Source organism: Pyrus communis, chromosome 12, assembly GCF_963583255.1.
Source record: "Pyrus communis chromosome 12, drPyrComm1.1, whole genome shotgun sequence".
Classification (NCBI taxonomy): Eukaryota; Viridiplantae; Streptophyta; class Magnoliopsida; order Rosales; family Rosaceae; genus Pyrus; species Pyrus communis.
This window is the reverse complement of record NC_084814.1, coordinates 24,635,618-24,662,463: the sequence shown is the minus strand read 5'-3', so window position 1 is coordinate 24,662,463 and position 26,846 is coordinate 24,635,618. Positions and strand designations below refer to the sequence as shown.

The window sequence follows — 26,846 nt, the reverse complement described above, 5'->3', positions numbered from 1 at the left end:
ATAAGAGTTTCAGAGTAAGAAATGAAATTGATAATTTTTAAGAGTTTAAGGGCTTTTTTTTTTTTTTTTTGAAATAAATAATTTAGAGACTTAATTTTGTCTGGTGGTCCTAACCCACGGGCAATACCACTCTCTCCTCTCCTGAAAAACACAACCACGTTTTTTCTTTTTTCCAGAAGACTCTACTGATGCAGTATATCTGACAAAAAAAGATCGTCTTCCTATTGGCATTGCTTAGCCAGAAGGAAGAAACCCTAATTCTTATTCCTAGATATGTATTTGCATTAACCGAATCTACCAACAACTGCATGAAATTTATAGTGGTGAATGCCAAATTCTGGAACCTGTTGATCAACTTGGGCAGGTTTTGTCCATCTTTCTTCCCTTTTCTCTCTTCAAAGTTAACTTTTGTTGGCAGTAAAATGAATCAAAATTAACCGTGCCCCCAAAGAATGTGTATAAAAAAAATCATTGTACTGTGAGTTGGTTTCTGAATCGTGATTTCTCTTTTTCAACTTATGTGATGGATGTGGAACATGTTGCCCTAATCAAAATAGTACCAGTGACACAACAGCTTTTTAATGTACTTACCCACGAAATTGACTTATCAATATATAGTACAATCATATTCATAGATATACGTGATTGTACGTGTATTACCATGTCATGCATCAAGTGTTTGAAAAAGATTTTCGTGTCTCCATGCATCAAGTGTTTGAAAGATATTTTTGTGTCTCTGTAACCATTACGAATTTGTTTTGGTTGAATGCTTACATTCAGGCATGCTTATAATCCACTTTTAATTACGAAATTTGATTAAACGTGGATGTAAGGAAGTTAACTACAATATCATTATCAACAAGAAGAGTATTGTTAAGTAAATTGCCAAAATACTCCATGAACTTGTATTTGCCTTCTGGTTTACTCTTTGAACTTTTGTTTTTAGTAAGCTAAGGACTCAAATGAATGATTGTAGCCAATTTCCCCATACTGTCTATTTTCTTCACATTTCATCCAAATTGCCATTATATCAAGGCAAGTGCACACCGCCACGTAAGGGCAATAAGAAGTTAAGTTCGTATAACTTCGGGGGGATTTCTAAAATTTTACTCTTCCGTAAATTAAGAAAACATGAATATTGTTACTCAAGTCTAAGATAGTAGTAGCTATTGCCAACCAGTTGTTAGCTATACATGCATCAATTAGCACACACAATTTCAAAGTCGATATTGGTTAATGTGTTTTTCTGAGTGTTTGAGAGAGAGAGAGAGAGAGAGAGAGAGAGAGAGAGAGAGAGAGAGAGAGAGAGAGAGAGAGAGAGAGAGAGAGAGAGAGAGCTCTTCTGACTTTGTTCAGTAAAGCTTCGAATTTGAAAGTAGTAGCTAGTTATGAGTAGTAGTGAGCAGTGTTTTAAAAAACTCGGTTCGAGGCGCGCTTAGGCGGTCTTGGAGGCTGGGCGGTTGGGTTTTCGCCTCTGTTTTGTGGGGGTGGGCATAGGGTGGCATTTGGGGCGCGCCTAGGCGGCTAAGGCATGCCCAGGCATTCAACTTGGGCATTTTTTTTCCTTCAAAATCTATGGCTATTTCTAAAATGTTGGAGACTTCAAGTTTGAACGAACAAGAAAGACTCTCCAAATCTTATTTTTAATTAGCATAGTTTTATTTCTCTTCAAATTCCCTATAACTACTCCATTCAGCCTTTATTTTCCTTTAAATTCCCTATACTAATAATTGTTCCACTAAGGATTTATTTCCTTTTAAAGTCCCTGTAATTCCCACCACATTCCGGGCTCGACTTCACCATAGTACGATATTGTCCGCTTTGGGCTTCGACCACGCCCTCACGGCTTTGTTTCTGGGAACTCACACGAGAACTTCCCAGTGGATCACCAATTCTGGGATTGCTCTCACGCGATCTAGCTTAACTTCGGAGTTCCGATGGAACCTGAAACCAGTGAGCTCCCAAAAGGCCTCGTGCTAGGTAGAGATGAGAATATACATATAAGGCTTACAGGATCCACTCCCTTGGACGATGTGGGATGTTACAATTGCTCACTCAGCCTTTATTTCATTTTAAATTCCCTATAATTGTTCCATCCAACCTTTATTTCCTTTTGAATTTCCCTGTAATTGTGACATTTAGCCTTTATTTTCCTTAAAATTCTCTATAATTGTGGTCACTCACCCTTATTTCTTTTGAAGTTTTCTATAATTACTTATAATAAAATAAATAATTATAACATTTCAAGACTTTATGACATAGTTCCTAAGTACAACTAGACTTAGTAATGAGGAAGACGATATTATCTTTGATTTAGTTATAATTATATTTGTTTTACAAAGTATTATATTTTATAAAGGTGTGTGTATATATATATGTTAAAATTTTAGGTACTATCAATGGCGGAGCCAAAAAAATTTTTATGGGTGGGCTAGCCAAAAAAATTACCCTAAAATCAAATGATTTTTTTTATTGCATGCAAAAATTTAAGTTTAACATATTTGTATACCTAAAATTTACTTGGCATGAACTCAAAAATCTTCACATTTGCAAACCACAAATATTACAATAAATCATCAAATTTACATATATTTAGATGCAAACACAAGAAGAAAATAAAAAGTTTGACATCTCAATTACAATCACACAACTAGCACAAATCAAAACAGGGAAAGTAGATGTAAAGGCAATCTTAAAAAAATTGATTGAAACTAATATAAAGCCCGCTGAATCAAAACAAAATAATCTTGAACAAAATGGCATCACAATTTCCATGATGAGTTTTATATTTCTAATTGTGCTAAATACTCGTCGGGCTAGTTTCATTAAAAAATAATTCTTGTAGTTTTTTTTGTCTATTATATTAGATTATGCACTAAAATACACACAAACACACGTATGCCATAAACTCTTCTTGGCCTACAGCCCACCGTAGCCTTTGGTGTGGCTACGCCATTGGGCACCATGAGGCTTTCCCTCACATCTCACACCTAGGTGGGGCTATCCATGGGACGCCTCACCTACACCTTTGCCTTTTAATACATTGGTAGTGAGAGAGATGGACTAACTGTGTTAGTTATAAGCTACCAAGTTACTTCATTTATCGTAAAAATGCAGGCTATATGTATGGCACATTGCATATACATCAATGTCAGTCCAATTTTGCCATGAAATTAAACAAGCAAAATTGGGATGTTCATGAAAATCAATACGAGAGCTACAGCTACGTACGGTTATTTATTGATCATGAGGTAGGGAAATGCAGCCGCAGGAGCATTACTACTACTACTTCCCACCCCACCAAAGCTGGACGTTGTCCTCTTAACGAATCGACCTTTCATTCTAGGCCGCTTCTCCGCGTTCAGCTTCCTAACTTCGTATCTTATCTTCTTCGAAAACAATCGTGTCCTTCGCTTCTCTCTGTACCTAGAAACTCTTGCTTCTCTTCGCGGGTCATCTCCCCTTCCACTTACACATCCTGCTGAATCTCCATGTGCTTGATGAATTTCTGTAGGCCACATACCCTGCAATAACCATTTAATACATAACCCTAATTAGGTTTGATCGAAAGAAAAAAAACCTAATTAGGTTTTGTAAAAATTGTGCCAGCTTAATAGACTTACTTAAGTAACACAAGTTAGATAGATAGATTTTAATTATATAGGCAATCATCCTTACAGAGTTAATTAAAAATGTATAGCGGATTTGATGTAATTATATATATGTAATCATAATTTTTGTTTTTACTCTTTTCAGTAGACAGTAATCACATGCAGAAGAGTACACCTGAGTGATTCGAATGAATGAGTATGCTTTTGTTGTCCAGTAGTCTAGTAGATCAGTAGGACCAGAAAATGGAGAGAGAGAGAGAGAGAGAGAGAGTAGTATTGTTACCATGCAGTCTAGCCAGCCTTCGTCAGGGTTGAGCTCCGGTCGAGTTCCGGTCGTCCATGGAGAGCCTTGGCTTGCCCAGGCAGTGATGACTGCCTCATAATCTAGCTTCAAACATATGTTCTTCCTCTTCATCAATATTTGCTTGTTCTCCATGAATCCAATCTCATCACTACTCTGAGCCCCCATGAACAGGACTACCTTCCCCTCTTCCTCCTTGTCCTCCTCACTTCCCATTAGTACCGGTACAGCTGATGACTGATCGTAATACAAGTTCCAATCCAAGATCGAAGGATTAAATTCTATCCCTTCAACTTCCTCTTCAACCTTCACTTCTTTACCCTCGTCCAATAGCCCCAGGACTCCTTTGATGTCACTACAATCCTCATCTAGTCCCCCTCCAAGCAGGTTCTCCACATCAGCAGCAAACTCCGCCAGCTCCATTTCCGACCGTAGAAACCCTCCCAAATTGTCCAAGTCATTTCCCGTATTTCTGATCTCAATCTCTTCGTCATCGAGATCAATAGCACCAGTATTGTTCCCAACCTGATCACTTGACGAAATATTGCAAAGCTCGGCCGCAAAAGGGTCATAAATTGGAACCCTATAAAGAAGCCGCTCTAAATCTTCATTTTCCTCATCCTCCATCAAATTTGCTTCTTGGCACCCGATTTCCGGAACAAAAGGTAGAGGAGGGTGTAGCCCTACTTTCTCTTGCTCATCTTTGGCTGCGAATCCAGGCTTCTTGTTGTGGCGAGGGGTTCGTGCCTTGCGCTTGAACCCCTTGTGCCAAGCCGGTGCAGCTTGCTCCACAATCAGCTGCACCGACGCATTGGCCTTGACAGATGAACCTTGGAGCCGAACCCTCTGGTGTCTGCTTGCTAACTGGTTCGCCGAGTGCACCGAGGCATCACATCTTTGGCAAAGAAAAGCATCATCAGCAGCACAAAACCATCGTGCCCGTTTCACCAAACAGCTATCGCAAGCTCGAGCCGTGTTGCCTCCCATTGCATTTGCAGCTTTCTTATCCGTGATCATACTGCAGCAGCAAACAGCAAAATGTTTGATAAAATCTAGCAAGAATCAAACCGATGAACAATTGCTTTTGTTATAAGTCACAACTGAATTCAGGAAGAGTAATGTTGAGGTGAACAAAGTGCTTTTGTTGTAAGTAGTCACAACTCATGAACAAGGAATATTGAGGTGGCTTCACATATTTATTTAGAGGCCCAAATGGTTCAATAATTATAGTGTGGGGTGTGGGAGAAGAGTGTGAGAGTGAAAGGAAGACCCACTGCAGCGCTTTTACTCTTACCTTCGTTGCCATGCAGTTGTTTTGGTGGTTTGCTTTGCTTTGCTTTGTTACATTAGGAAGAGAGGAGGGGATGTTGCTAAAGCTTCTTGGGACCCACAGGGAGGTCGTATCTCACTGCTCATTGGCTAAGCCTCTCAACTTGATCTTTTTCTCTGAATTCTTATTGGTTGCAAGTCAAACTGAGGGATCCATGTGGGCCAAACTAGAGTTAGGGAAGGCCACAATTGCTTGTGTAGCAGGTGTGTTGTGGGAGAAAAAATGAGAGAGACTATTTTGTTCGTTTATGTAGAAACTTGTTTTTGGTCCCCCCACCCGCCCCTCCTCTTAGGTTTCTTTCAACTCTCTTGTGGCTCCCATCTCTCACTCTCACCCTAAACCACTATGTGAATGCGATTCTTTCCAAATGATGAATTTACTGCGGAACCATTTGCTAAATTTAGATATCTAGGTTTTTACTTCTATTGGTAAACGAATCTGAGTCATAAAAACAGTAATATTACAATCTCTCATGTGATAAATACAAAAATATCTTTTTCTAGTTAAGAACTTAAGACTTAAGAGAGAATTAAAGCTCTTGTTAATTTTTCACCCATAAGTCATGATCAAGTCATTATTCTCATTGGACTTATGTCCATGCATAAGCTAAGTCTCACTGCGTGCTATGTGCGCTAACTAAAGAGTAGGTTAAGCACTAACGAACGGCTATATGCGCTAAGGAGCAGCTTTAGCACTAACGAGTAGGCTATGAGAACTCCAAACTACGAATCAAGAGATAAATTCGAAGGTATTACCCACTAAACCAACCATTTTTTCGCAAATTTCATCCACCTTATTGTGTCACCACCCACAATCGTTGATTAGCAGCAAGTTGATTGACTTTGGTTCCTTGAGTATGTTTCACACGCAAAAGTGCACAAAAATAGGAAGGTAACATGTACACATCTACATTTACTACTTGTGTGCGATAATTTCGTAATAAGAAGAAAATTTTTTTTGTCAATATTTAGCTGAAAAATTGCTATCAAGACAAGTTTACAGTTGGAGCCAAGCCAGGACGAAATTTCATTAAACTTCTGTGCAAACCCAATCTTGTTATGGGCTGGAATGCTACCAAAGTTGTACAAAACCATAAATTAAAACAAACAAACAAAAAATTGCCCATGCCATATCCAAACTTTGCTATTGTAGCATTTATGGTTTTCATTGTAAAAGCTTAAACTTAACTCGAGTCTCACTTAATCTCTTAAAACTCAACTTGAGTCTTAATTCTCTAAAACTCAAATTGTGCCGGCCACTGAGCCCTATAAATTGGATTTCCATAGATGTAATCAAACTTATTATGAAAGATTGGTATTGATCGATTTGATATCACGAGGGAAGAAGAGTGACAGGTTCGACACATATTAAACATACTGTCCTGCTAGTTTATCATCCATACATGATACATAAATCATATCCAACAAACGCAGCATAATGTAATTGTCAGTTCGACCATGATGGCTTGAAATCTAGGCAACTGATGAAATGGTGGGATCGAGTTCGCTTTCGACACCTGTGTGCTCTAAGAAGAGATAGGTGCCACGTTAGCTAGCCTTCGGCTGGGGATAAGAATGAATAACCAGTACTGGTGAGGGAACTGAACTCCACATACATATGTTCATTGTGGAGATTTATAACGTCTCTAACACACTGCAGCCTGCAGGAACAATCAGTCCCTAATTTGGTTTGGGATAGGTTTGATATGTTGATTATATAACAACCCAGGTTTGGTTAAAAGAGAAAAACTGAAATTTAAAAAAAAAGAAAAAGAAATTGTGCTGTGAAAAGGGCAGATTTTTGTGGTACAATCAGTAATATTATTTCACATTAGTATTTCTCTATCGCATGACGTGATAAAAAAAATTACTAATACTAATGGCTGTGGACAATACACATAGTTACAAGCCATATTTTCTCATGAAGAAGAAGCAGTCGATGATCAGATGAACCATTGGACTTTGTGGACAGAGTTTGGGCTGAAGTTTATGTGTAAGTTTTCCTAGCGGAATGGCTCAGACGACCCCAACGCATACCAATTTATAATGGGTCAAGCTCGTGTAGATTTCTGATTTGTGAGCATAACTCGCTGACAACTCTGAGCTACTACCATACGTACACGGATTAGGGTAACTATGATCCGTAGTAAAATCCTAATATGCACAAACAGAAATTGACATGTGCGTGGAAACTTAAGGAGCCTGAGAATGTTCCAAACAAATGTAACTATTAGGTTACAAGTTGAAACCATAAGAATGAGAAGGGGCAGTAACCTAATACATTGCAAATGTTGCTGCTTCTGACATTTTATGTCATTTCATTGGTTGGATTGAGCATCTAATTGAAAAATATGAATCAAAAGAACAAAAAGTTTACATGGGGACATTTAGAATTGGCATCGATTAATTTTATCACAAGAAAAAGTAGAGGGCAAGGACAACCAACAAAATGTAGTATGAAGATTGAGTAAGCAATCTGCTGTGATTAGGGGTATTGGGGTTGTGTGTACTCGTAGGTCCGTAAGCACCAATTCCCATGGGTGGATAAGAAGATGGTGATGCTGACGGAGGTAAAGATATATATGGGATTACAGGATTAGAAGATGGCTCTGGTGACACTGCGCCGTAATCCTGTACATCTGCACAGCCAGGTTTTTACAGTAAACAGAAACAAAATAATAATAATCATCAAAGAAAAAGAATACGTTTTAGTAATTGTCACCTGAGCAATTGGCATGAGAAGAATTTTCCAAACTGCGCAAGAAAAGGATATAGTTAAAAAGTAATACAAGGTAATTGTTAAATTGGCTCTAGAATCTTGTTCTTGTGTGTTAATAAATAGGGTGGTGCTATTAACACTTCTATTTTTATCTCTCATACAGTCTTTGTTATTTTTCTATTATTTGATTTATCTTCAAATCATTCGATCCAATGACCGAAAATTGAAAGGGGTGTGTGAGAGATAAAAATGAGTGTTTGGATAGAGAACCACCCTAATAAATATCCAATTGCAATGGTTTGTCTTACTAGTGCATGTGAGTTGCAGCTGGATCTACTTTTTGTGTAAATGGTGCCCCAGACAAGCGTTATTAGGTAAGGCTTTCTCCTTGCTCTTACCTCCTGAAAATCTTGCCGCCACTGTGGCCTCGGTACACACATGTGCTGACATTACAACCGAATGCTGTTGGTTTGGTTAACACATCGCCGATGAAGACATCGGAGTCTTTGCATTGCAGGTGAGAGCATGAGGGGACAATGCCAGATGGGGAACACTGCAAGCTGATGACCAAGCAAGATAGTCAGCTAAGTACAAATTAATGTACAATATGCCAGGCTTTTAACATGTAGAAAAATTGTGAGCATGATATATTGGTAATGACAGTAAGCTAAGTAGCTAGTAAAATGGAATTTAAACATGCTTACTTGAGAGTGGTTGATCTGCAAAAGCACTTTATGCAGTTGTTGGCAGTTAAGGCGTATGAACCATTTGGAACTATTAAGCTCTCATTGTACCAGTTCAAATTTGCTGATGAACATGCTGCATATACCGTGGCACTAAATTAATTTAACTAATAAGCTAATCTATCTATATGTTTGGTATGTACGTACATATGTGCAGCTTCGATTATGTTGCATATATAAATCCGACGCTCTTTTTTTATACAAACGAAGAAGGAGGATAAATACTCTTCACACCGATCATTCTATAAACTTAAAATAATTCATGACCAGCCCAAATCAATTCTATAGGTTAATTTGGTGAACATATCTAAGCACTGTTGGTATAGGGAGTACCAAAATTTATTCATTCATTTCTTTAACTTATTGTACTATGCCACATTAACCAAAAACATAGATTCTCCTCTTGATAGCTTCAAAACCAAACACATGCAGAACTACAAGAACGTCTTTGACCAGTAAGTGCATAATTACATTACTCGCCAAATTAATTATGTATAAATTCACCAACCTACCTTTCTTCCTTATAAATTAATTAAGAGGTATTCATCAATTTCCCCCCTGAACTTGTGACCATTGGCCAATTTCCCCCCTGAACTTTAATTTTGGCCAATTTCCCCCCTCAACTCTCATAATTAGTCAATTTCCCCCCTCAACTTTAATTTGGCCAATTTCCCCCCTCAACTCTCATAATTAGTCAATTTCCCCCCTCAACTTTAATTTGGCCAATTTCCCCCCTCAACTCTCAAAATTAGTCAATTTGCACCCTACTGTTAATTTTTTTTTTTTTTTTAATTTTCCATCTATTCTTTTCTTAATTTTCAATCTTTCTAATAGCTTCCAACAAAGTACTAAAATTAACATAAACTCACCTGCATAATATAGGGTAAAATGTACAAAAACATAATACAGTTAGTATGTGACATGGGTTGATTATAAGAAAAAGTTATGAATCGGGTTTAAAGCATGTAGAAGAAGAAATAATAACAAAAAGAAATAATAATCCTAAACTCATGGATCAAACCTATTTCAATAAAATGGGTTATTCTTAATAAGGAGTCGAAAATTATGAATAGACTAGCCATTTTTTCACTAAAGCTCGATTCTCCGAAATTTACTTGAACTTAGCTTTCACTTTTATAAAGAAAATTGTATTCACATACAAAAATTTACACATCAATCCTTTTTGTTATCAATTTTGTATAGTAAAAAATCAAATAAAATTACTCCATACTGATTTATTATGACTAATAATACTATCTATGATAAATTGTCAAATTCTAAATTTTAATCTATTTGTAATAGGATAAAGATATAGGAACATGATTAACATACATCTTATTTAGTTTCTTACACACACTTGTTTAATTATGATCAAATTAAAAAATTAACAGTAGGGTGCAAATTGACTAATTATAAGAGTTGAGGGGGGAAATTGGCTAAATTAAAATTGAGGGGGGAAATTGACTAATCATGAGAGTTCAAGGGGGAAATTGGCCAAAATTAAAGTTGAGGGGGGAAATTGGCTAATGGTCACAAGTTCAGGGGGGAAATTGATGAATAACTCATTAATTAAATCTTAAAAACCAACCAACACACATTAAATTTCAATAAAAACTGGAATGACGACATTGTAACAATTATTTCTGCAGTTGAAGTTTTAAGTTCGATTCTCCGTATTATATATGATCGCTTGTATTAAAAACCAATTTCATTGAAATTCTACCAACCTGAAATTGGAATAGCCAATATGTCACCAGGATCAACCGTTGGTTGACCGAGCCCATTGATGCTCACCAACTCCATCACAGTCGCCCCAAACTCTCCGCCAATGCCCCTCAAGCTCTCCCCGCTCTGCACCACATACGACATGTACACAGAAGCAACCCCGTTGTTACTATTATTAAAGCATGTGCATGGCAACTGCACCAAAACGCTCTGCCCACCCGTCAACGGATTCTTGGCGCCAATCCCGTTCACACTCCTAATCTGCTCGGCGCTCACGAGCCCGCCGTACCCTTCCGCTATCAGATCCAACGTGTCCACCGCGTGAACGGTGTACGTTAAAACGGACTTCCTGATGCCGTCCACGCATGGACACGAAATGGGAATCTTTAGTTGGGTTTTCGCTTTCAGAATTTGGTTTCCAGGGAACGGAATGGTTAAGTTGATGGAGTTGGCGGCCAGGACGTCGAAGACGTTTAGTTGGAAGCGGAAGGCGATTTCGGAGAGTTTCGAGTCCCATGGGAGGATGTAGGAGAGGAGGGAGGAGCAGGAGTCTGCGGAGGAACATGGTTCTATGGTGGACTTGGCATTTGCTAGATTAATGGAGAAGATGAATAAAAGTTGCAGAAGTACTAGTACTAGTTGATTTGATCTCATCTTGTAAATCTGCTTGGGTGGGTTTGTTGAAAATGGTAGGAAAGATCATATCTCTGTCCAATTTTTCAAAAAAATTTGGACGATTAATTTAATTTCGAGTGGAGTGAAGTTGTTGGGAGTACACATCATAAATTAATGAGAGTGAGCGAGAGTTGGTGTTGCGCAGACCAATGTGTGATTCTTTAATTATTTCTTAGGCTGTTGGACATTTGGACCAACCAGTCTTTGGCCCTTGGGTGCCACCATGAGTAACAGCCGTTGAAATGAGTTCTTCTTCCATTGTACGAACTCAAACGGATTAGTTGATTCCATTTTAATTTAGTTTTGGATAATATTTTTGCCCGTCACGTTTAAGTGATGGTGAAATTCATTACACTATTTTTTACTATTAAATAAATTTAAATTTTAAAATCTGTATAGTGGATAGATATAAATCTTAAAATTTAAACTCATTCAATGGTAATAAATAATGTGATGAACATTGCTACCACATAAGAGTGGTGAGCAAAAATGCACCCTTAGCTTTGAGCTCTTTTAACTTTCAAAATATGTCAATTTTTTGCAAACAATCAAAAGTATCACATATTTTGTTAGTTTCATGGGTTTGTCTTTGGTAGTCTAGACTATTAAATACTTCGATTTTTTAAAGTCAATCGTTTTATTTGTTAGAGTCAATTTCACCGTCTATTTTCAAAACTACTTAGTAGTCCAGATTACGGAAGAAAATTGTAGTTCCACACTTTATACTTCAATGCAGGAATATAAATTGAGACTTACAGATTTGACGGTAGGAGAAATCATACGATTGAAAAAGTCTATAATTTTACAGCTAAGTTAAAAGTGGAGGGATACAATTGGAAAGAAGAAAGTAGTAAGTTCAGGACGTACTGCTAAATTTATCTCGTTCCATATAAAATTGGGTGAAACTAACTAGTAAATGCTAAGGAAATTTTCTCAAAAGCGAGACTATTCATGGAGTCGTTGTCATCTTATGTTTTGGCATAATATTTTATAATATTAGCACAAAAATTAACGTTAAACAGTAAAATAACAAAAAATAAAAAAATTTAATTAGAAAATCTTTTTAGCATTTCTCTCGTTTACTTTGTAAAAGTCTTTGTCAATGTCTAATGAATTGTCATAAAAATTGGGCATAAAAATTGGGCTGAGATCTTGAACATTTTATTGGGCCATTTAACTTCATTGGACATCTATCCCTTTCTCCTCCTCTTAAACGCCGTTGACTGAATTTCGGAGCAACCACCCCCATTCTCACCATGGCAGCGCGTACCACAAATTGAGCGCGTTCCTACTTCCCGCCACCGCTTCTAAAACTAAAAAGTCAGGCAGAATGGAAGAAACCGGCGATGTACGGCGGCGTAAGCGCAAGCAACATTCACACAACACAGAAGCCGCAGAGAACCACCCTCGCTCTCCGCCTCACAAAAGGCGGCGGCGCAGAAGAGTGAAGTCCGAATCTAAAACCCTAACCCGAGAATCCGACCCGCCACCGCCGCCGTCGTCATCCAGGTTCCAATTATTATCGCCTTCGTATCGGAAGCACACGAAGCGGCAACCGAGTCGAACCGAGACAGAGAGCTCCCGGGAGTGGGCTTCCTCTCCCTGCAGCTCTTCTGCTTCCACCTATGGAGGTAAATAAACATCCAAATTTCAGATTCCCTGTTTGGCTAATTTGAATTTGATTGGGTTTGCTTAGGATTTTTTTTGTTACTGCAATTAGCTGTTTGGATTGCTCACCCAAACCAGGCATTGTGCTAAATTTTTTGAATTTTGTGGTATGCAGAGAAATTTGTGGTTGTTTCTTATAACATTCTGGGTGTGGAAAATGCATCCAAGCACCCAGAGTTGTACTACAAAGTCCCACCCATGTTCTTGGAGTGGAACCGCCGCAGGAAGCTTATTCGGAAGGAGATCAATCGCTACAATGCTAGCATCATGTGCTTGCAGGTAAGGTCGAAGAATTTGGCAATGTAGATATGATGTGTAGGCTAAAGTGTGAATCTTTATTATTTAACTTACTTTTAAGTTAATACTAAGTTACTTGTATGGCTGTAGGAGGTTGATCGTTTTGATGATTTAGCTCATCTTTTCCGGAAAGATGGGTTCGAAGGTGTTTATAAGGTAGCCTTGAATTTTCTTTTCCAAGTATGTAATCACTTACCATTGTCAAGTACCTTCTTATTGGCATACATTCTGATTAATGATTACCAACTATCCCTAGGCACGCACGGGTGAAGCAAATGATGGATGCGCCATATTTTGGAAAAAGGAAATGTGAGGTTTCGTTGAACTTTTGAAAATTGTAAATTTTCTGCACCTTGCTTTGACTTCTAAGTTCAAATGACAGATCAGTTCATATCCAATCTTGTTTCTCCTCAAAATCAAATATGTTGTTACCTCTTTACAACTAGCTAGATGGTTTTTCCTTTGATATTTATTATAGTAGTTGTGGTTTTATAGTTTCTTGAGAAACACGTTTGATGACTGCATTTGAATTATATATCCTATCTAATTTTCATTAGTTACGGTCATGTTGGTATTGTATGTTTGGTATAACTTGTCATTTCTTGTTTATTATCAATTTAGTCACTCTCTATTCCAGCTTTTAGCCAATGATTTTCTGAATGCAGGTTTAGCCTTTTACATGAAGAAAATATAGAGTTCCAAAGTTTTGGACTTCGTAACAATGTTGCTCAACTTTGTGTATTAAAGGTATAGGGGGCATTAGCCACGTAAAACATGCGTTGTCACACAGTAAAATTATGATTTCCAGTGTGATCTTGTAAAATCTATGGCTTATTGTGACATCCCCTGTTAAAATACCAGCCATTGCTGATGTCGACGAACCCCTTTGTGCTGCCAATTGTTTTGTTTCCATTTTACTATTGTTGCTTAGCTACACTAGACATTTTTCTTGTCTGTTGAAAATGCAGAGTAACGAAAATCAATTAGAGTCAGACATACCTCCTGGAACGTGAGTATAAGTTTTCTTTCTGTCCTGTTTGCATATTTTGTATAGGATTTGGTTTTACTTCACATATTGGTGGGTTATTTCACCGACTGATATGCATCGTACAGGAGTCCATACACCCAAAGTAGAAGCTTAGTGATTGGGAATACACATCTACTATTCAACCCAAAACGTGGAGATATCAAGCTAGGGCAGGTATTCTCTACTATGTTTTTTCAGAAATGGGACTGTATAGCATAGTTTGTAATATATCTCAAATGTGATCATGCATTAGGTCCGACTGTTTCTTAAAAAAGCTTACGAGCTATCACAAGAGTGGGGCATCATCCCTGTTATAATTTCCGGAGATCTAAATAGCATCCCACAGGTGACCTCCTACAATGATATCATTTATTAAGCATGTTTGATTCAGATGGTCCACGTCACTTACACCGAATTTTTTGGTTCGTCAAATGTTCAGAGTCCTATGTACCATTTCCTAGCTTCTTCTGAGGTGATTCCATTTTGGCTTCTCCTGCTTTCCCCCTCTGTTTCTTCGTCGTCTTTTTTTTTTCCCCTCCTTTTTGTATGGGTTTCAGTTTATGTTATGCTGTTCTTGCTGTTGTTTATTGCAGTTGGACATCCGACTACATGACCGCAGAGGTATATCCGGACAGTTTGTCCTGAACTCGAATCACAGAGGCTTCAGATTTCAGAATGAGCAAGCAAGCAGGTACTTCAGTGTATGAATAGTTACCTCAAATGTCGCATTAGAACATGTACAAGCAATATTACTAGTGCATTTATCACCTAAAATTAGATATAATTGGTTTATAACTTTATGGAATTCAGTACTGGCTTCTTTTTCTCTTTATTTTATTTTAAACTCCCTTTGGTTTAGTGAGAACCAGGAGATCCATTTTTTTGAAATTTCCGGTTAACTTCTCAAGTGAAAGCAGGATGACATGAGTTATTGTTTCCTTGACCTCTCATATGACATGCACTGCAGTTAAAGAACTATTTTTTTTCTTTTTAAAAAAAAAAAAAAAAGTTCTAACTGAATTCTGTATTGTGGATGCGGTGTTACGAAATATTTTATTAGGCCATTTTCATATATATGGAGCGAGGAAGAAGTAAGGCTTGCAACTGGCAGTGAAGTGGTCACTTGTCTTCGGCACGATTTGAAGCTTTGCAGTGCATACCTGGGAGTACCTGTAAGTCTTAAATCATTTCTACTTTAAAAAAATTTTATGCTTAAATCCAATTATCTTTTTCCCAATGCTGTATGTATGTGCCTTTCTGCAGGGTAGTTGTAGAACCAGAGATAGGTCTGGAGAACCCTTGGCAACGTCATACCACTCCGAGTTTATGGGAACTGTTGATTATATTTGGTATGCCTTATTGTTTTTCGGTCGGTCCATTGTCCGGAATTTCATTAAATTATAACAGGCTGAGTGTTACTGTTTTGCGCTTTGTACTTAAATACTTTTGGTCGCTGAGTGACAGGCATACTGGGGAACTTGTTCCTGTCAGAGTTCTTGAAACCTTACCAGTCAATGCTTTAAGAAGAGATGGAGGACTCCCCAGCAAGGTAACTTTCTATCTCCAATTATTTATGCTTTATCAGTCGCATAGCGTGCTTTAAAGGAGAATTAAAATAATAGTTTGAGTTAGAGCATCATAAGCTTCTTCACTATGTTCAGTACTGTAGAAAAGTGAACAGACCGATAAATAACAAGTGAACTAATCATAGAAATTGACCTGAAAACTTGGATGTGTGATAAGGTAGTAAGGTGTTGTGTATTTCTCTAAGTTTCGGTTTTGCTTTGCAGCAATGGGGCAGCGATCATCTTGCCGTTGTATGCGAACTGGCTTTTCGTAGATAATAGCAGTACTGAAGCTCCAACTCAAGCTGTAGCCCAGGGAAGTTACGTTCTAATCGTTTTGTTCCGCGTCAAGTTCCGATGGCTGTAATGTTTACGGGGCGGGGCTTCTGCACATTTACGGTGCTCCTAGTTTTTTCGGGGAGTTTAAAAACCATTCGGATTTTGAGTCCAGCTAATCTCGGGCTTGAAGTTTTTCTTATAACTTGTAAAGTTACCGAGGACTTGTAGCAAAGCAGGACATTCTTAATTGCATTTTCTTTTGAATCCAACAATTCCTTTTCGGTACCAATTTTTTTTTTCCAATTTTCACAGTGTACTTGGTCAGCTTTGTGGGTTCGGACCCATCGAAATTGAACCGGGCCGGCGAGATGATGGTTAGTCAATTGAAAGTGAAAGCTTATCTTCAATTAGCCGCCTTTCCTGGCCATATAAGCAACCCTTAATTATCCTTAAACGACACGCCTCCTAAGACTCACACTGGTATTATCGTCTCTTCAAAATTTGGCAAAGCAACGTTACATTTGAGAATCGACATCAATTCGCTCCGTGTTTATAGGACGGAGTCGTTCCTACTTACCTGAAAATCATAATTTGACGCATTTGACTAAACTGACTTGTCATTAATACTAATAGAAAAGGAGTACACAAAGGTTCAGTTTACAATAGCTTACTCAAACATATTACCACTCCGAGTCTGAGAGTTGGAAAAATCTTGGACGGCCCGAAAAGCACAGTGAAAACCCAAGAACTCTCTCCGAACATAGAAAACGATAACGCTAAACACCGCTGCTCAAACATTTCTTGAGCATTTTATTGTGCAACATGTACTAGATAAACTACTGGTAATTCCTAACTACAAAACTTCATGGCTTACTGTGTTCCAGTTTCTGATCAATCCAAGAGAAATCCTGCTGACCAAAATTGAAGTCGAGAGGGGGAAGACACGTAGCCTCGCCTTTTTTATCCTTGCACACGGGATAATCAACTGTGTCTGTCATACCATCATCAACAATATCACACATGCCATCAAAGAACTGATCCAAGCTAGAAAACACGTAATTGTCCCCGCATCCCAAATTCAACTGTTCGACATCTAATGGTGGCAACATTGGAATGGATTCCTCTTCTTCAAAAACTGGTTGCTGCAGAGTGCCTTCTCCCCCAGAAACTTCCACCCCAGATTCTTCTTTCAACCTTTCGAGTCCAATACAAAGCGCAGCTGAACCAGACATTTCAAGCACAGATGATGGTGATGGATGGCAAAACGATGAATCCTGACTCTCCTCTGATAAAGGAACGCTTTGAAGCTCATGCTTGGCTCCCTCCGTTAATTGCATACTCTCAAACTCATGCTTATCAGATAATGGCATGTTTTCACAGTGGCTCTTAGTCCTTTGCTGTGACTGTATGGTCTCAAACTCACGCTTCTTTTGCTGATAAGCAGCAGCAGCCTCCTCTGCTGTATTAAAAGTGCCAAGCCATTTTCGAATTCCTTGAAATGGATCTCGAATCTCCGCTGCATATTTTCCCCATTTTCTGCGTCGAACTCCCTTAGGGAGCACTCTATTACTTTTCTTAGAGTCATAAAAGTCCGTACTATGACCAATTCTGCCTCCATTGGTCCCTGCAGATGATTCACGTTCTGTTTCCACAACCAAAATCTCCGAAACAAAGCGCTTACCATGCTGAAATAGGTTTCCCTCAATATCATAATCCTCATCATCTTCACTCGAAGAGTCGGTGGCATCAGGATCATTGTATATAATCCGAATTCTCTTCATGTAACCTGCATTCTCTTCTACGGTAGGTTGCTTTTTCTTCAATTTGTTCCAGCTCACATGTTGATTCAAGATTACGGTTTTCATCCCCGGCATTTTGAACTTAAAACCCCTAAACCCCCTATAACCGAAAACAAGAAAAAGAAAACAAAAATTCTCTCAAAAGTTCAAAACTCAGTATCAAGAAAAACCCAAAACCCTCAAAAACCCGAGTCCAGAAATCGAAATCGAAAATTGTATTCTGAAACAATCCTTAAAGCACTTCACTCCAGAACAACTCCTGCACCAATTTCATCAACGAAAACAAAAATTACCACAAATCAAAGACCTTAAACCCATCAAAAACCCCTACAACAGAAAACCCATCAACAAAATTCCACAAAGCACTAATATTGATGTTCATACATACATTAAATATCATAAAAACATTAAATATCATAAAAATTGAAAACTGAACACACATAATATTAAACGCAAGAGAGTAATAAATTAATAATTAATAAATGAAACCCACATACCTTTGTGATCTTAATGGCATGGAAAAAACAGATGCAATCTGTTTGTGCATGCAAAAGAGAGGCTGATATGATTTCCAGAGCTTCTTCGGAGCTCCAGTCGACAGATAAAATCTAGAAGACATAAATCCTCTGTGCCAACCTCCTCTGTTTTCTCCAAAAAAACCTTATCTTTTGCAAACTTGCAAGCAGAGAGAGCTAGAACAAGAGAGAATCTGGAGAAATAACACAAGATATCGAAGCCCAGATCAAAAATAGATCCCAGAATATAAAACAAACAGAGGATTTGGAATCAACGGCCGAGAAAATTCAGAGAGTTTTTTTGTTACCAAAAAGAAAGCCTCAAGATTTTTACGAAAAATCAGAAAAAAAAAAATCGATGGAATCAAACAGGGAAATGGGAAAGCTTGATTCTTACTCAAGGTGGTGTGATGATTCTGATTTCTTGGTGTTATCTCTGAAGAAGAACACACAAGAAAAAACTCGGTCTCTCTCTCTCTCTCTCTCTCTCTCTCTCTCTACTTTCTCTCTCCTCAGTCCCCACCCTCTGTGTTTTTTTTTTGGAGGACGAAATTGGGAAACAGCTCGTCACTGCTTCGGTTTTGCGTTACAATTACAATTCAGCCTTTTTCCTACATAGGACAAGAGTGGGCCCTCCACCATTAACAAAGGGTTGTTTTGTCATTTTGCAACGCTCAGTATATCTGGATGTTTAGGCTATTTCAAGTTCAAATAAACCAACGTGTCTTTTCTTTTTTTTTCAGTATTCAGTTTTAATGTGTTTATTTATTTAGAACGAGGAAATTCATAAACTAGGAAAAGAAAGTAAGGAATATGAATGAGATCAACTACTATCGGATTGCAGATTTGTAAGTGGAACTTGTGGTAAATGAATAGAATTAGAATGATTTGAATATAGATTGAAAAATGTTAAAAGTGTTTGTAGTTGAAACATACATTTGAAGTGCATTTTGAAAAGAAAAAAATAACTAATGTGCAGTTTCTAAAGACAGCACTAAATGGTTTCTAAAGAGAGTTCGGTTAAGTTATATAATGGACAACTTAATTTAGTATTGAATTCTCCATCCACGATATTCGAACTTAAAACCTCTCACTTTCAAATGAAGAGTCATACTACTAGACCGTAGTACTGAGTGGCCATTAAAAGCACTTTTAAGTATAAGCATTTTTTTTTTTGGAGCTTTTAGATCTAGGTCCAAAAACATAGATGGTTTTTAGGAGTGAGTCAAATTATCTAATTACATGTTTTTATTTCTTTTATACTCATTTTATATTTTTTTTAAATATTAAAAACCAATTAAAATCTTCTAATATTATGCATTTTTCAACTCCAAAAAATCTAATTAATATCTTACAAAAAAAAAAAAACACTAATATGCTAACATAAATTATCTACAAAACAACCTTAACTCAAGTAACAAATATATGAATATATATTATACATGTAAGCGAGATATGAAACCTAACTAAAAGGTAGGAAAAAAAACATAATACACCTACAAGCAAGACACATGAATTTGTGACATGTTGATTATAAAAAAGAACTTGTCATATAGATACATAAAAATAATTACCTTGTGATATAGGTTGATTATAAAAATTAAAAATAAAATCTATAAATGGGGTTTAAAGCAAGAGGAAGAACAAGAAATAACAAAAAAATAAAAATAAAAGAAATAATCAAAGAGATAATTAGAAAGAAATTTGATATTTATAATAAATCTTATCATTGAATAGATAATTATTGATAATTAAATAATTAAATTTAAGAAATTTAACTTATTTTAATAAATTGGACTATTCCTATTATTGGTTAAAAATATTGAACTTATATAAAGTTTTTTCCTTTTTTTCTTTAAAGCTGTAGCGTTTTGTACATGAGCATTTCAAACTGGCCCATTAGTTTTAGTTCTAGTTGTTGGGTGCTTTTTCCTATTGCAAAGTAGGCCCAAAAAGTTTTTTCAAGAGTAGTAAAGTCACGTGGTTGCCACCGGTGACCAGTGACCACGTGGCAGTCGCGGTGGTGGTGACGACGGCAATAGAACAGTGGTGGTAGGAGGTTGTGGTACAGTGGTGATGGGTTGTCGGTGATGGTCATGGCAATTTGTTGCAGCATCCAGACAATGCAAAATAGTTTGATCGGCATCCTTTGTTGTTTGAGTTGTTATAATTGAAGGATTTGGGATTGAAGGATTTGGATTTGAATTGTTTTTTGAGATTGAAGGATTTGGATTTGAATTGTTTTTTGAGTTGTTATAATTTGAAGTTTCACTGTGTGACTATTTAGTTATATCATGATTACAAGACAAGAGTATGAAAGGCAATCCAGTATGAATGGTCTGTATATAAATTGATCATACTATCCAGTGACACAATGTCATAGATTTCTGATGTAACGATAACTACGTAAGCTCGCATACGTGGTTGTTAGGTTAACTCTGAATACTGCATGCATATGCACATTTGTTCACCTATACGATTTCTCTAAGTAACTATCATATTATAAATGGGCGTAAACTATAAATATCTAATTTTTTTTTGTTGGTGTGACTGGGAAGCTGCTGATATAGGGTGAACCTGGTGTAGGTTCAAAACAAACAACCACCATTTTTGGAAAAATGTGTGTAAACTATTAACTCCTGACCCATCTTTTCCCATTGCTATGTTTAGTTAAACATTTGCAAGAACTTTTTTTCGTAGGTGGAAGCTGTTTTAGAAGAGAATGGAAGTTCTGCCCAAGTCGAATTCTAGTTTTTAATGTGCGTACTTATTTCGATTATTGGAAAAAACTGATTTCCTAATTCATGATGGACTTGTTATTTCTCTCCTGAGTCATGTTTTCTAATTATTCTTTTGGCCAAGGTTACGAGGATTGTATCAGTAGGGAGACCATGGCCATCTAAATGCTGCACAGATACCAATTATACCATTGTCACCTTGGTGTATTCAATTGGAAATTTAAGAGATTTTTATGGAGTTTAACTGATTTGTAGAGATTCCGTGTAAAATTTTGATTCAATTCCCTCGAAATCTCATAGGGAGATGTGAGATTTGTGGATGCTTAAAATACACTACAAAATCTCTCCAATTCCCTCCAATTCCTCAACTTTTCCAAATTCTTTAAATTCAAATTCTAATTGAATACACATGTAATGTTATAAACTTATTTAAAATTCTAATTGAATACACTTGTATTTCTAAAGATTTTAATAAACTATCTTAAAATCCTGATTAAATACGCCTTGAATTTTAGAGAATCGCTTAAAATCCAGATTGAATACCCCTAGATTCATTAAAATAATTAAAATCCCTCAAAATCTCAATTGAATACACCCCCTAAATTATGAATTTTTATGAAGTCGCCCTATCACCCTGACGAATTGGTTGGGTCTCAATTGTTTCCCTTTCCTTGAACCCTTTGTTAACGACAAGGGCATCCTTCCTCTCCTTTCGTTGTTCTTCTTTGTTTGTTAGTCTGCTTCATCCATACTATTCTGTTTGGATGATCATATCCGCCCTTGTCCTTGTATGTCCTTGCCATATTTTATATAACGATTATATTCAACACGGTCGTCTTATGGCAGAGGATCCTATGTTTGTTATTGGAATTGTTTCGTCCTGTTTATTTGTCCCATGATCATTACATTTTTCTTCAGAAAAACTAAGGAGATATGCTTTTATATATATATATATATAGGAAAGAACAGTTACAAAGAGAAGCCCCTTGGGCAAGAATTACAACATAAGCCCCAAAACCAAGCGGCACGGGAGAGTGTACCACCAGGACTAACACTCATGAGATAGATGCCCAATTCTAGCTAACACATCGGCAACTAAATGAATTAGCTTCCAGATAGATATGACGAAAGTATATATTCTGGAAGTTACAAGCGGTCCTCTAAATATTGAACGCCATGGTAGTGAGATGCCAAGGAATAGAACATGTCCCGTTAATTATTGCATCAATTAGAATCTTCAAACCACCTTTCACCTCCGGACTACTAACTCCAAGTGAAAGAGCAGCGTTATGGCCAAGCATGCACACGTGATATAAGATGTATCCATCGGTGTATGTTTTTAGAAATTGAACTATCTGATGTGAACATTATTCTGCGAGTGGCAGCGACAAATGAATTCGAATGTTATCCGCATTTTACTTTTATCTTTTTTTGTTTAAATTTATTCCGAGACGCTTGTTTACCACTTTACAAATTCAAATTATAATGAATTTCTTCACCACTCTCTCATGCCTTGGATGTGGCACTTCAGCACCTAAGCTACCAGTCAAGCCTCGTCACGGCTGGCATAGCTGTATTTGTTTTGAGAACCTAAAATTACAACGGTTAAATTTGGCATTGGCTTTTCTGTAGGGGAAGCAAAACGCTAATCGAAAATGTAACCTCTCTGAAAGTGCCAGCCATGCGCCAAACTTAGTGATGCTTCCATGTAAATTAGGCAGAGGCTGAAGAAAGTTCATAAAGTAGTAGCCCGGGTCGTGCTGGATATTATTTTAGATAAGCAATTTTTAGTCTTTCTTAAAATCTCGACTGAGTCCTGTAAAGCTTCTTTTACAGACTTTGTCCTTTGGCATCCCCCTCCACTGCTTCTTTTACAGACCTTGTCCCTTGGCATCCCCCTCCATTTTCTTGTGTCAAAGGGAATATTAATGGCCTTGCTAAAGGTAACCTGAGTCCTGCAGGATGTGGTAGGATTTTTCGAGATTCTGCATGTTATTTTCTTGGTGGTTTTTCCTAAGCTTGGGGCATCGTACCTCTTTTTATGCGGAGTTTCATGCTGTTATCCTTGCTGTGGAGTTGGCTCACGCGTAGGGTTGGCAAAATTTATGGCTAGAAAGTGATTCTTCTAGCGTGATATCTTGTTTTGCTTATGGTTCTTTTTCTCCTCCTTGGTCGCTCTACACACATTGGAAAAATGTATTTTCCGATTGCATAAATGGTATTTTGTTGCTCTCATACATTTCAAGAAGGGAATGCAGTTGCTGACAAATTAGCCAATTTAGGGCTTCTATCGTCTTCACTTTTTTGGAATGCTGCTCCTCCTACAGAGATTCTTCCTTTTCTACAATCAGATTTCTTGAGCATGTCGGCCTACAAGTTTGTCTCCCCTTCTTGATGTGTGATTTTTTTTTTTTTACCAAATCTTTTTGGATTTTCCTTTCATTATGCAGCTTGTCTTGCAGATGCTTACCTTTTAGGTTTTATAGAGGGGTTTGGTCCTATGTCTACCCCATCTTTTTTCATGTATTTTATTTTTTAAGATACGGAAGGTCTAGTCTCTCTCTTTTTCTTGTATTTTCTTTTTCAAGAGGGTAAGGTGTATGCCCCTTTTTTCTTGTATTTGTTTTTCTTGTTCTATGAGGGGTAAAGTTTATGTCCCCCTTGACTAGGTGTAACTTTTTTTTTTTTCATATCAATAAATTTCCCTTGTACAGTTGAGATATTCCAAAAAAAAAGTTCATAAAGTAGTAAACTAGCTAGTTACAGTCCATGATTTGAGGTAAATTTATGATGGTAATGCTAGGGGGACTAAATGTGTTGACTAGATTTTGTAAACTAAATAACATGGAAGCTAATGATTGGATTATTACTTAATTGTTAATAAACGTGCTTATTTTTTTATTAGTGACACATCATTTAGTTTGCAAATTTAACGTACAAATTTAGTTTGCCTAGCATTACTCTTTTACCTTTAAGCGATCAATGTTCTCCTCCACATCGATGTTGCACTTGCCATGTAATTCCGTTTAAAGTTCAAATAGAGTGATGATGTGACACTTAGGTTATCATAGCACCAAAGATTTTCAGAGGGAAAATGTTAAGGAGACCAAATTTTTAAACTACATTTGCAAACAAAATGACGTGTCATCAATAGAAAATAAGCACGTTAATCAACACTTAAATAATAATCCAATTATCAACATTCACATCATTTGGTTTACAAAATTTGGTTTAGAAATTTAGTCTCTGCATTACCCTTTTTCATAGTGATGTCAACTCATCATTAGTAAGAAATGTAAACTTTTACAATATATACGCATTTCCATGTAATGGCGTGCATTATCGTCGCTCATCGTTGGTATCATTTAATTGAGAGTTTTTTAAATGCATTGAGAACATGACTCGATACATCAAGTGTCATAATACAAGTGGTTAGATACTTGAAAATAATAAAAAATTCAACTAATTGTATTATGACACTTAGCGTACCTGGCCATGTTTTCAGCACACAGAAAAATCTCTCCATTTAATTTATGTATTAGTCTCATGTATTAATTTTTCTTTAGCTAAAATTGTTAATTAATTAAAGATTTTTTGGTTTCATGAGTTATTCGTGCAACAGATCAACTTCAAGGACATAGGCAGAAAAAAGTTCCTTGGTCTGTAGTGTAGTCTACCTTTCGAGAAACTTCCGGCAAAGACTAATTAATTAAGGAGAAGACTTGAACATCGTTTCTAAACGACTCGATCAAATTTGGCACTCACCAATCACCATCACGTTTTGATTCAACTGTTTGAACTGCCAACGAATAACAATTTAATTAAAAAGAAGAGGAAGCTTCGTATCGGATTTGGATCCTCTCTTGTGCCTAAGGAGAATATCTGTCTGATCAAGATATGTGGATCGTTAGATTTTTATCTAACGGTTATAAATAAAAAAATTCTTTTAAAGTTATAATAATTATAATCATTAGATAAAAATCTAACGACTCACGTGTCTTGATCAGAAAAATCATTCCCTAGGATTTAAAAGAGATCCAAATCCCTTCTTATCCACCTACCCCACCGACAGATCTGTACTCTATGTTTTATTATTTATTTATTTATTACAAAAGATTCGTCTCTTCAAACAAGGAAACACATGAACTATGAAAGATTCATTCGACTGAGTCGTTTTTTAAGTTAGCCAGACTTTCTTCGATTATATGTCTCGTTATGAAATTTGTATCAATTGGTTATTGAAATTAATACGTGGAAATGCATATTTCAACGGTTATGTTTCCTACTGTTAATGAGTTGAACATGACTACCAACAATCTTTGTATAGTGGTTCCCACTCTCAGGGCTAGCCTTGAGAATTTTGAGGTCCTAGGCGAGTGTTAGAAATCGGGCCTTAGAGTTCTCTGACTTCCGATCCTTTGTACATTGACATGTGTAAAAAAAAAAAAAATTCACTAAATTCATGAAAAGTCTATTTCTATATTAAATATCATTAAAAATTAATATCAAAAGAAAAAAGACATACAAATATTACCCATCTCGTATTTTTAGATGCAAATGCACTTATTAAGTTTACATAATCTAATTTTTCAACATATTCAAACCAAAAGAGAAGTCCCTACCCAGTACGCCAAATTCCAATCATTTTTCTGTTGTTACAATGTTACTTATCACATTCAATAAATGAATGAATGGTTGGATACAGAGACAACATCTTACAACTAGGAAAAATACTAGGGTGAATAGGATAGTAATTTTTGTATACATGCCTAGCGGACAAAGCGGATTTGCATAATTTATTATATATTATATACTAATTAATTTGAACATTAAATAATGTCATTTTTTCAAAAAGGTGAGAGTTTTAGCCTTTTAGGTACATAATAAAGATATATATAGTGTGACCTTAAAATAGGGTAATAAAACCCCATAAAAGTGATATTTAAGAGAGAAGCAAAACAGTAAAAATAAGATGGTGGGACTATTTAAAAGGGAGAAAATGTGTATCTATAAAAAAAGATGGTGGGACCATCTTAAGTAAAATCGTGCAATTAAAATGATGTTGAGAATAGATTTGTCTTCTTCCTTGATCGAGGCCGACCTTACAACAAAAGATTTCCAAGTTCTGGCGTTTACATATAAGCCCGCATAGCCCCGCCCATCCCCATCCAAACCTGCCTAGCTTCACCTAAAAAGTGGGGATCCTTCCGAAGTGGGGGCCCTAGGCGGGCGCCTACTCTGGCTACCCTCAAGGCTGGCTCTGCCCCCTCTATCTCAACAAATTGAGAATGACTTATATAGAACGTCAGTATCGTCATTGTGACGTCTTATACTATTGATATAATGATTAATGTTGTATCATTGATATAAAACACCACAATAATAATGTACCTGTAATGTATAAGTTACTCTCCTGTATCTATTGTTTAAGATCTAGCAAACATTTAAAGGGATGCACGGACATAGCACATGAATTGAACGAGCTGCTTTTTAGCAACTGGTATCATAGCATGAGGAAGGTGTTGAATCTAGTCATGGCAAACTTCTCTTAATGGCCCCGCTAGTCTTGCATACTAAACCCCACTGCTCACATGGCTACACAAGAATCACATAAAACGAGAATACTAACACCTAACATGGACAGATATTTTCTTTGAATTCACTGTTCAGGGCTTAAAGAGTAAGTAATTCAGACTGCTCAAATTGAATATGCCCCAATAACTCATTCTGTTAGCTCACCTCACACAAATCAGGGTTCAAATCTCTTTTTCTCTTTCTTGAACAGTCCAAATTTCTTGATCCTTGAGCCCCGAACTATGAGGTCCATAGATGATCAAATTTTACCTAAACACCCA

The 26,846-nt window shown here is 36.9% G+C and overlaps 4 protein-coding genes across 4 annotated transcripts; 1 reads left to right on the top strand and 3 right to left on the bottom strand.

The window, feature by feature from the left end:
• Nucleotides 1–3,072: 3,072 nt before the first annotated feature.
• LOC137711536 (zinc finger protein CONSTANS-LIKE 6-like) lies at nt 3,073–5,067 on the bottom strand. Its single transcript, XM_068450783.1, has 2 exons — nt 3,895–5,067; nt 3,073–3,524 (listed from the first exon to the last, which is right to left on the bottom strand). The coding sequence occupies exons 1-2, from the start codon at nt 4,927–4,929 to the stop codon at nt 3,234–3,236; spliced, it is 1,326 nt and encodes a 441-aa protein (XP_068306884.1). The 5' UTR covers nt 4,930–5,067; the 3' UTR covers nt 3,073–3,233.
• A 2,444-nt stretch (nt 5,068–7,511) lies between these two features.
• LOC137711709 (lysM domain-containing GPI-anchored protein 1-like) lies at nt 7,512–11,258 on the bottom strand. The gene is made up of 5 exons (XM_068450970.1): nt 10,431–11,258; nt 8,665–8,779; nt 8,359–8,520; nt 7,964–7,995; nt 7,512–7,880 (listed from the first exon to the last, which is right to left on the bottom strand). Exons 1-5 carry the CDS (start codon nt 11,080–11,082, stop codon nt 7,654–7,656), a joined length of 1,188 nt encoding a protein of 395 aa, XP_068307071.1. The 5' UTR covers nt 11,083–11,258; the 3' UTR covers nt 7,512–7,653.
• Nucleotides 11,259–12,286: 1,028 nt separating this feature from the next.
• On the top strand, nt 12,287–16,473 carry LOC137710553 (carbon catabolite repressor protein 4 homolog 5). The gene is made up of 14 exons (XM_068449616.1): nt 12,287–12,734; nt 12,887–13,050; nt 13,159–13,224; nt 13,325–13,377; nt 13,734–13,815; nt 14,037–14,077; nt 14,182–14,269; nt 14,349–14,441; nt 14,535–14,567; nt 14,689–14,786; nt 15,156–15,267; nt 15,359–15,444; nt 15,560–15,644; nt 15,886–16,473. Exons 1-14 carry the CDS (start codon nt 12,434–12,436, stop codon nt 15,937–15,939), a joined length of 1,356 nt encoding a protein of 451 aa, XP_068305717.1. The 5' UTR covers nt 12,287–12,433; the 3' UTR covers nt 15,940–16,473.
• A 107-nt stretch (nt 16,474–16,580) lies between these two features.
• On the bottom strand, nt 16,581–18,786 carry LOC137710554 (ethylene-responsive transcription factor CRF3-like). The gene is made up of 3 exons (XM_068449617.1): nt 18,651–18,786; nt 18,236–18,447; nt 16,581–17,997 (listed from the first exon to the last, which is right to left on the bottom strand). The coding sequence occupies exon 3, from the start codon at nt 17,811–17,813 to the stop codon at nt 16,803–16,805; it is 1,011 nt and encodes a 336-aa protein (XP_068305718.1). The 5' UTR covers nt 17,814–17,997; nt 18,236–18,447; nt 18,651–18,786; the 3' UTR covers nt 16,581–16,802.
• Nucleotides 18,787–26,846: the final 8,060 nt, after the last annotated feature.